At 38.9% G+C, this 11,121-nt stretch overlaps 1 protein-coding gene across 6 annotated transcripts in view; it reads left to right on the forward strand.

Moving 5' to 3' along the window:
• Positions 1 to 11,121, forward strand: part of LOC106880624 (calpain-15) — a 75,319-nt gene that overhangs the window by 53,563 nt on the left and 10,635 nt on the right. For all 6 annotated transcript variants that reach the window (XR_008265413.1, XM_014930653.2, XM_014930656.2 and 3 more), the window contains 2 exons: positions 1,295 to 1,467; positions 7,360 to 7,535. Coding sequence is in view for 5 of the 6 variants with exons in the window: in XM_014930653.2 (XP_014786139.1) it covers positions 1,295 to 1,467; positions 7,360 to 7,535 (349 nt within the window). In the remaining variant the exon portion in view is untranslated. The remainder of the gene's footprint in view (positions 1 to 1,294; positions 1,468 to 7,359; positions 7,536 to 11,121) is intronic.

The following is an 11,121-nucleotide window of genomic DNA, read 5'->3' on the forward strand; positions in this document are numbered from 1 at the left end:
TGATGATGATATATATATCATCATCGTTTAATGTCCGCTTTCCATGCTAGCATGGGTAGGCAAATCAAAATTAAAAACAAGATAAACAACAAAAGTCAAGAGGATGTACATGCTGAATGTATTAGACTGATGCTCAGAGAAAGCCTAAGATGGGGAAAAAGTGGGGATGTGGTACTTCGAGCATAGCTCTTCATCAGAAAGAGGCAAAAGCTCAGAGAGACAGAAAGGAATAGTCTGAGAATAACAGGTCAATACATGGCTGAAAAATAACTCTCTTTCTCTCTCTCTCTCTCTCTCTCTCTCTCTCTCTCTGTGCGCGCGCGCGTGTGCACACATACATACATACATACATATATATATATATATAAATTTATGTATATATTAATATTATCTCAGTTTTAAAAAAACTTGACAATGTAAATATGTTAATAGTTACCATGGGTAGCAAAATTCACACAAAAAAAAAACAGGATATCACACCCGTTTTATAGGTAGAGATACCAAGTTAAAGCGATGTATTTTGAGTAGATATGAATAATAATAATAAAGTTCCTTTAATTCCTACATATGTTTCAAAATGTATGTGCACTCTACTCCAAAGAAGTAAGAGGTGCTGGAATTGCACAGATATTCATTGTCAGGGAACCAACATATAGAAGCAAGACAAATGTGAAATGATAAGGTTACTTACGAGTTATAATATTATATGGCCAAGTAAGTGACCATTAGAAACAAGAACACTGGTTTACATGGAGTTATAACGGGACGGAGGCTGTAAACGCTATACTAATGATTTAAATTAAATGATTGAAATAAGGGAAGGCAAAATGGATCACAGTAAAGTAAACAAAACACGGGTACCTTAAGTGGAGTTCTGGTTTTAGGATACCTTCTTTCTTCTTTCTCGTCAGTCTTAGAGGTTCTGTAACAAGCCATGATTACTGCCTTCTGTCTTGGTTGAAAGAAGAAAAAAATGTACGTCTGCATGTTTATCCATGTGTGTGTGTGTATGTAATATTTATATATAACAGAGAGGGGGGAGGTTAAGCAATATGCTGAAGCTCTCTGGTTAGCTCTTTGTTATAGTAGAATGTTCACATGTAACCTATGTCTACCACCAGTTGTATGTATTTGGATAAAATCTGCAAAGAAAACGTACAGTGAACAGTAAGTACACGTAACTAACAGAAAACATTCTCTCTACACCTTCCCCTTATAAATGTTCAGTGTTGTGTTAATGTAATCTATATTATTTCCATGTCCTCACATTCAAAATTATTATTCTGCTTTATAGGTAATTCTACAAATCCAAATCTGAATTCTGATCCTATTCCATACAGACTTGTACTCCACTGCATTAAAGCCTTTATTCTGAGAGAGATGAAGTTGGCATCAAGTTATGATGATTACTTTCTTCTGGCTGACACCATCATAAAACTCGTGCTTACTTTAGGCAAAAAGCAAACGGTAATATGCAATTACATTTATTAATTTCTACTGTAGTTTAGTCCTAGGTGTCACTACTGATCAAGCAAGTGTGTAATTGGAGGTAAAGCTGTCTAGCCTGACTATCATGGATTTACTGTGTTAGGAACTCTGGACCACTTCCAATATGTCCCTTTTAAGATGGTGGTTAAGCTTTGTGGGAGATGTAGCTGCTATTCTTAACCTGTTGATCTATCACATTGAAGCTGCTCCATTAATCCAAACTCCTTTCTTATTAGCACGTTTGATCAGTTGACAACTTACTCAGTATTTTCATTTTTATTGTGACAAAACAAAACTGTCTTTAGCTCCTGCTTTTGGAAGAAGATTGTGTCCTTATTAAGGTTGCAATCAAGCAGAATCATACCAAATGCCCAAATGGTTTTTATCCTTGTCCTTCACATTGAGTTTAAATCTCACTCAAATCAATTTTGTCTTTCATTTTTTTCGGGTTGATAAAAAAAAAATGTACCAGTTATTATTAGTGTTGATGCAATCAACTCTACCACTTCTATGAAAAGTGATGAATTTGCACTAAAATTTGAAGCAATTCCTATTAAGAGCAGTGGATTGGCTGAATCCTTAGAGCACTGGAAAAATTTCTTTGCAGCATTTCTTCTAGCTGACTATGTTCTGCATGCAAAACCAGCCAACACCAACTTTATTTTGACTCTGGAGAAATGGAAAGTAAAGTACAAATCAAATATTAGATTTGATGGTATTGAATATCCAACTGTCCTTAAAATTGTTGGCCTTAAATCATTATTATAGGGTGGAGAGTTTTCAGAACTGTGACAGCATCAAACAAAATGATTTGTTATATTTGTTTTGGCTTTTTTTTACGCTGAGTTCCAATGCCAGCATGGAAAACAGATGTTAAATGAGAATGATAACTATTACAGACATGATAACTATTACATGCTGGGATGTTGTCTTGAGGTTTAGTGTCATCATGTCTTCTCAAATCTCAAGAATCTTTAAGATTTTTGTAGAATAGAGGATGGTACATTTCTGCTGGACATCTATAAATGTCTCACTTCTGATATGCTGCAGCCTCTTAAGCAATAATTTGGGTGTTGTGCCAAGTGCTCCAGTTACCACAAGAATAATTATCATCTGAGTCTTCCACAATCTCTTCATTCCTCTTGTTAGGTCCTGGTATTTCTCTCACTTTTCAATTTTTATTTTCTCCTCTACAATCATGTCTGCTCTTGCTTCAATAGTATGGCCATTCTTTGTGAGATCTCATAAAATCCTGTAATTCTTATTCTCCATCATAGCCTCTGCTTCATATTCATACCACTTTTCTGTTACTTTGAATCTAGACATTTGGCTAACATCTCAATACCTATACAGTCATGCCTGCACATAAACTGTTTTTACTAGCTTACTGCATTTAGTGAAGAGGTAGTTGATGTTTTTGTTTCCTTTATTGAAGATTCTGTATTTGCTCTCCAACTGAGTTTCATCAATCTTTACCTTTATCAAATTCATCCCAATAGCTTGTTCCTGAGCAGCTATGGTTAGCTCTTGGGTTTCGATTTCTGGCTTTTGTCCATCAGTCACAACAGGCATTTTTTACTACCAACAGTTTGTTGCGTGAATTGACCATGTAATTTCTTTTTTTCCATCAACTTGTTCTGTCATTTTTCCTATTCTTGAACTCTGTTGTTTCAGTAACTTATTGGACATTTCAAGCCACTAATAGTATTCTTACTTCACTGCACACCACAGAGTTTTTTCAAACCCAAGATTGCAGTACTGATGGTGTCTTCTGCATTTAGCCATCCTCTGCCTTTTTCCTTTCTCGATAGGTTTGAGCTGGTCAGTATTACTTTTAGGATGGTGTGCATTGTGCATTCTGAGCAGCTTCCTACTTCTAACTTCTGTAGCTGTCTTCGTCCATATGAATCACTTGGTTTATTTACACCTTGGTTTAGGCAAATTCATAGGTAGGCCTGCATTTCTTCTATATACTTGTTAGTGGGATTAATATAATACTGTGTATTTTCATGCTTCCTAATGATTCATTTGCACATGTTAGTTCTACTTCCCAATCACTTTTCCAAAAAGCTGTTTGTCTTCTCATTGACTTCACACATCTGTAGGCACTCCAACAGCCATCAGTATGGAACGTTGTTGTAAGCCTCTTTGTAGTGTTTCAGCCAACAACTAAATTCTTCTTTCTTACTCGTGTCTCATTTAGTATTCGACTATTTATATACAGTAGATCAGCATTTCCCCTTGACTTCTTTCTACATCCCTTTTCCTCTGCCAACAATAGACTCTCTTCTAGAAAGCTATATACCTTATCTGCTGTGAAGCCAGATGACAATTTTCAGAGTAATGGTTAGAACATAATTGGTGTATAATTACTGATTTACCCTTCTTCTCTTTGTTCTTCTGTATAAACACTCCGTTTCTTTTTGTCATCCATGTTGATGTTCCATTTTCTATACAGTCAAGAAGAAATGGTTAAATATAGTTGTGTATACTCGAAATTTTTTAGCCAGAATCCCTGACCATCATCTGGTCCAGAGACTTTCCAATTTGGTATACAGATTGATCAGGAAAGTATCGAAGCTATCCCTGATCTGATCAACTACCCTAATGGTGCACAACTGAGGGTAGAAGTTGAGATGCACATTTGTGGTGAGACAAACCACTTAAAGGTTTTCTGCCCCATAGAAAGAAAACAAAAACACCCAATACTGCAGACACCTCAAATAACATCAACATCAAAAGCAACAGCAGTACCATCACCAACTACAACACCATCAACAGCACCAGCTTCAAGAATAGCATCACCTAAAACCACACCAGTATCAACAGAAGGAGCAGCAGAAGAGATTTATTCAACAACATTAGCAGCAAGCACCAGTACCACACCTGAGAAAAATAAGACCATCACTTGCACCATCGCAAGTAAAAGAAGCCTTACCCAGCACCAGTCAAGCAGACCACCAACTTAGAAATGCAGGACTGTGCAGATCTACTTCTCTCCCCTACTATAGATTTCTCTGACTGAAAATTTGTCTCGCAAGGAAAGCATTTTGACAAAACCACCAAAATGTGTCTTGATGAAAGAAAAAAGAAAAACATTACAAAATATGAAGTACAAGACTAAAAATAAAGAGATTTGAGGAGGAATCAGAGAAACCAACAAACCATCCTCCACCCATATACTCTACATCAACACAATTATAAACATCTCTAACACTACAAACACCTGAACAAACAAAAACACACAGCAATCCAGACCAACAACATGAACAGCACTCCCAAGATATCATCAGTTACACGATCATAGATACAAAAACAAGAACTTAATAAAACATATTCAAAAATACACAGTCATTGCCCTAAATGAATACATCACACACCTGCATAACACCCCTATTTTCATAAGAGTTATAAAAACAACAATAACAAAGTTAACAAACTGAAAGCAAAATATCAGAAAGGAATGGGAGATTTCTGTTGATCATAAACAAAAAACGCTACTAAAGATTGCTTGTGAAGACACCCGCAAATAGCTAGGACAGAACACATTTCTCTCCCTAGAAATACAGTTATTCTCTTCACTCTCCTTCTTTCTGACAAATATGGTCTTGTTCAGAATAGGCAATATAAATGCACATGACCTGGTGCTACCTTGGAAATGGGTCCACCTTCTCAATAACCTCAGGTGACTAAGTATATTTTTGGTGAATACAAGAATTACCTCTATATCAACTGGGAATAGGGAGTGGAACAGCAGTGTTTCAGAGAAGTCTAGATCACGAGATAAGGGCCATTCTGGTCCCAGAAGGTAAGTTAGTTGTCATAGATACGAATAGTAGTGACAGGGGTACTTTCAGACTGGTGTTTGTTTATGCCCCAACAAGGGAAGGACAGCCAGATTTCTTCAGCCATCTGGAGGTTTTGCTGAGAATGTCTTAACCTTTAATGCTAATGAGTGACTGGAATGCTATCTTGGATGCACATTTAGATTGTGTGGGGCTAGCTGTTTGATGAGAGGTGTACAAAAGCCTTGTAAACCCGCTCAGACGTTTTCAATTGTCTGACAGATACTGATTGGATTTCCCAAATGTGCTAGTGTGGACATGGATGAACCACATCAGGTCATCTAGGTCATATCTAGATAATCTGTAGATCAGTAGATAAGGTTAGCATAAGTTGTACACTTTTTAAGATCATCGGCTACATAACCATAAGTTTGTGATCTGCACAGTCAACTTAGATAGGCAAGGACCTGGCTACTGGAAGCTGAATGCATCACACCTGGCATGACAAGGTTAGTCATCAACGACAAATGGTGGTTTGAACTGAAAAGGGCATTAGTAAGGCATTGGCAATAGAAAGAAATAGAGGGCAAACTTAGTTAAAAACTTAGAAGAAGCACTCAGAAAATGCATCATAACTGATGTGCTCATGATAAAATTGGCCGTGGATCAATTCTTCAATGCTAAGCATGAAGGATGCATTGTCAGAGCTAAGGCATTTGCTCTAAGAAATGAGGTGCAGGGGTGCAACATGGAAACAAAGCCACAATTCAGTCTTTTGTGGATCAAAATAGGTGTTTGGTACTCAAGCCTGAGCAGATATGTGCTGCATTTCAGCAGCACTTTGCCCAACTGTTTGAGATGAATGGTAGTCCACAATGTAAAAATGGGCTGCATGGGGAAGGGAAATTGCCTTGTTTGGTAGCCTATAAGCAGATATCTTCTGCAACTTTCAGCAAAATGGGAAAATTCCTAGATCAGTGAGTCAAGGAGCAGTGGTACTGATAAGAAAGGACTCAAACAAGAGGGACCGAATAACATCCCAACCAGATCTATCCACCACAACTTCCACCTCATGTGATGCATCATACTCAATGGGTTAAGACGCTGGCATGGATGAGGTCCTGATGAATTTGGATCAATGAAAAGCCTGTGATAGGATTGATTACTAATGCTTGGCAGCCATTCTCATGGTGGCCAGTTTTGTTTCCCTTTTCTGTAACTGGATTGCCACAATGTAGAGCAACATCTTGGTAGTTTGGGTAAATGGTTACTTACCAGAAACATTCAGTATCATATACCTTGTCTGTCAAGGGTGTTCACTGATGTCTTTTCTCTCTATGTACTGACTTTTAGAGCCAGTCTGGTGTCAACTCAGCTGGGTTTGTCTCAGATGTGCACACAGCAACAAAACTGTTCTGCATTCTCTCATCCAGTGTGCAAGCATTGCTCACTTGTTGGTTCATGTCAGACAGCTGCTTTAATGTGCAGGATGGGTCCGGCTATCAGCTGAGTCTATTGTGAAGACTATTGCCACATTCCTTTGGCCAAGAAAGGCAGGCAGTGTTTATTTATCTTGTGAATGTAGAAAAAGAAGTTATGTGGTGAACCAGGTTAAAACGTCTAGACCAATACTTTCCTCTTTGGGCAAGTCTTCATCAACTTTATCAAGTTTCACTTGAAAAGAAAGTTGAGGGAAGTGATGTCTCCCAGCAATTTTTTGTTTGGAAGGTGGCTGAACTGGCCTACACTAAGCATGTACTTATAGATTGAAGGAAGGCCATATGGAGAGAGCACTTGCCTTAGTGGTCAGTAGTTTAGTGGGGTCTCCATGAGCAGCCCTAGGAAGGCTCCCTCTGTTGGAGAATTTTTCATTATTAGAATTTATATTATTACTGTTTTTACTTTTCCCACACTTCTCTATCTAATCCCACTTTTTATTGTCCTGTACTGTCCCCACTGATTTTTGTGAACCCTGAGTGGTAAATAAAGAAAGCATTATTATTATTTTTAATTATCAGTGAGGACTGGCAGAATCGTTACAGAGTAACAAATACTTTACAGTGATTTTTTCTTTTTTCTTTCCCAGATTGCTGAAAATGTTCAGATATATTGTTTCTCAAAAGTAGGGACAATAATTATGGCAGAAAACAATTCCAGTTATACTCCAGTAACAGTATATATTAATGGAAATGATAAGTCCAGAAACATTGTGTCAAGCAGAGGGTCGTTTACTACAGCAGATACTGTACCTCCATTGCATCGGTGAGTTCATTTTCTTTGCTGTTGTCATTGTTGTTGTCCCTTTTTCTCATTAGCTAGGATAAATTTAGTGTGTAGGTAGGCATTCACCAAAGCTTGCTTTTTGGGCCCCTCCTCTTCACTATTTTCCTGTAGAGAGGAATTTAAGACTGGCTGTTCCTGGAAGCTACTATATGCTGATGTTCTTCCCCTCAGCAAAATCTGTAAAAAAAAATTAGAAAAGAAATTGCAGGTGTGGAAGCAAAACCTATAACCAAAGAGTTTTAAATTTAACTTAGGAAAGAGTAAAGTTTCTAGTAAGCAAGAAAACAGACAGGACCCTATCCTGCGCAGGTAAATGGCCCTCTCACCATGTAGGAAAGGTGAAGTATCTAGTGTAAGCTATGGACACACAAGAGGTACTCTGAAATTGCAGGAAGTTTAATGGAGAAAATATATTTTGTTGGTGGCAGATGATGTACAGGTATTATAAAGTCTGAGTTCCTATAGGATATTGGTCCTCTTAAATTCTCTGGTTTTCTTTGAGAGGTAATAGCTAGTTTTTGTTACCTAATTAGCAATGGAGGAGGATATTCTAAAAGTTTAGTTACTAGAATGGAGAAAGTTCAGAGAGCTATTACCTGTTAGCAACAGAAGGTCTCTCTCTCTCTCTCTCTCCAAATGAAAAGCAGATTATATGATGCTTGTGTGTGTATAGTGATGCTATTTAGTAGTGCGATATGGACTCTGAATGCAGATGACATGCAAAGACTAGAATGGAATGAAACTACTATGCTCTGTTAGATGTGCAGAATTAATGTGCATGTACAACAAATTGCAAATGTATTGAGAAAAGTTTGACGTCAGAAGAATCAGATCTAGCATGCAAGAGAGAAGACTGCATTGGGTTGGTCCTGTGACACATATGGATGAGGACAGTCTCATTGCATAAACAAGTGCTGATCACTTAAAGTGGCTGGAGCTCATGGGAGAGGTAGACCCAAGAAGACATGGGTTGAGATATTGAAGGCTGATTTCAAGATGTTGAGCCTTACAGAGGAGATAACAAAGGACCAAGCTGACTCAGGGCCATTATGGTAAAAATGATATCCTAAAACCACTCAGATATGTTTGTATGTATGAGGCCATTTGCCCACTCCTCTCTCCCTGACATATCAACCATTCCTCCCCCAACATCTATGGTACTATGTGGTTGCTGTACTCACTTGCAAGCAATATTGTATGTATTACATCCCATAACCTTCCAAACAGTATTCCCCCACCCCTGAACTACCCAAACTATTTCAACCAATGACCTCTTTTCTCTGCCTTTAGCCACTGCTCTTCTCCTCCACCAGCTCTATTATATTCTATTCTAAACACCTCTCTGTTATCATTACCTCTCATATCCACCATCATAGCCACACCACTGTATATCACTCTCTCTCTCTTTCCCTTTCCACACTTGCTACACCTAATTAGACATCATTGTATTACTTTCTATATTTTAGTTTTCCTGAGCCACTCCTTTATCCCTCACTTGACATCTCTCTGCATACTGCTATTTTCCATCATTTACACCCTTTCCTTCCTTCTTCTTCACCCACTAAGCTCCACCTCCATTTGTTTATTACCTTATCACACTCTTTCTCATCCCATCCTTGTTCCTTGAGAGTTTGCTTTAGGATCCCTTCACTACCTTTGTTTCTTTTTTTTCTCCCCCTCACATGTATACCTCCACTATAGCAAGACACCTGTGCTTATCCCTCTAGCATACTTTAGCCTTTCAACATCTGGCATACTGCCACTCATCTTCACCTTCTCTCCATTCTCAATTCTTTTCTGCCTTACTAGTACCATTGATGCCAAAAAAGCACCCAGTACACTCTGTAAAGAGGTTAGCATTAAGAGGAGCATCCAGCCATATAGACCATACCAAAAATGACGGAGCTCAGTATGGCCTTTGCAGCTCACCAGTTTGTTGTTAAAGCATCCAACCCATGTCAGCATGGAAAGCAAACATTAAATGATGAAAATAAGCACCACACTGAAATAATTACTGAGGTCAGTGGAATCCACTAATGATTTCAAGGTGTTACTCCAGCATGGACACAGCCTTATGATTGAAACACTGACACACATCAGAGTGTAGTGGGTTTTAAAATTTCTCTTTTTACACGAGCTCTAGCAAGGTTGGCATGCAGCTGGCAGGACTAAACTTCCTATTGACTGAGTGGAGCTACAGTAGAGGGTGAGGTGGCTGTGTACTAAATGAGGCATTAAAGTATGAGGGAAGGGACCAAAACAGGACAGGAGTTATATGGCTACTTATTGGTGCAATGGTGGTAAAATAGCTATTCAAAGAGAGGGTGGGTGTGACCATAGTGGAATTGGGACGAAATAAGAATATCAATGGTGTGGTGTCAGAATGGATCCTCAAGGTAGAAGTGAGTCAAGACAGAAAAACATGTGGGTGATGGGGATAGAAAATGGGCTATGGATGAGTAGAGGTTGCATGAGTGTGTTGGAGATGGAGAATGGGGGAAGGGCTGAATGTAATGAAGAATAAGTGTTGATGGATGTTAAAGAGGAAAAATAGGAAAGCGTAGGTGACATCTGTAGAAAATAGGGGTAGGTTTGAGGGTTGGGTAGTGGTTGAGGGTGACTAAGGATATGATTTGGGGGAAGTGGGGGAGATGATTGACAAAGCAGAAAAGAATGGAGTTCAAGAGTTCAAAAATACTGATGTTACTGATCACCTAGATGAGTTGGAAGGGCTGCATCTTTCTTGCATTTAATTTTTGATTTAGTTCTCCTGGTTGGATGTTCTTTCTAACACCAAACATTTTACAGTGTCCTGGATGCTCTTCCTATTGGACCAACACTAGGGAAGTTATGTGAAGGACATGACTAAAGGGGTGTAATTGCCACTTGTCTCTGCTCACTTGCTGGCCCCTTTACAGTGTAGTAAGCAAGAATGAATGGTGAGTGATATGAGCTGAGTGATGAGGGTTACTTAGAATTCTGAAATATATATTTAGGACACTGTAAGGCTAAGAGTATAGGTTGATGAAAATGGAGCGAGGGTACTCAGGATGTGTGGAAGAGAAAGTGTTTGCAGATTATATCATCACCATCATTGTCGATAGTATTGTTTTAACATCCATGTTTTATGCTTGCATGGGTCAGATTAAAAAACTTTGGACCAGAGTTTTTTTATGGCTGGGTGTTGTTACATTGCTTCCTTCTAGGCAATGTAATAATCCCACAGTCTATCATCATCATCATCATCATCGTTTAACGTCCGCTTTCCATGCTAGCATGGGTTGGACGATTTGACTGAGGACTGGTGAAACCGGATGGCAACACCAGGCTCCAGTCTGATTTGGCAGAGTTTCTACAGCTGGATGCCCTTCCTAACGCCAACCACTCAGAGAGTGTAGTGGGTGCTTTTACGTGTCACCCGCACGAAAACGGCCACGCTCGAAATGGTGTCTTTTATGTGCCACCCGCACAAGCCAGTCCAGGGGCACTGGCAACGATCTCGCTCGAAAATCCTACAGGAGCCAGTCAGGCGGTACTGGCAACGGCCACGCTCAAAATGGTGCAT

This window comes from Octopus bimaculoides, chromosome 13, assembly GCF_001194135.2.
Source record: "Octopus bimaculoides isolate UCB-OBI-ISO-001 chromosome 13, ASM119413v2, whole genome shotgun sequence".
NCBI classification, from domain to species: domain Eukaryota; kingdom Metazoa; phylum Mollusca; class Cephalopoda; order Octopoda; family Octopodidae; genus Octopus; species Octopus bimaculoides.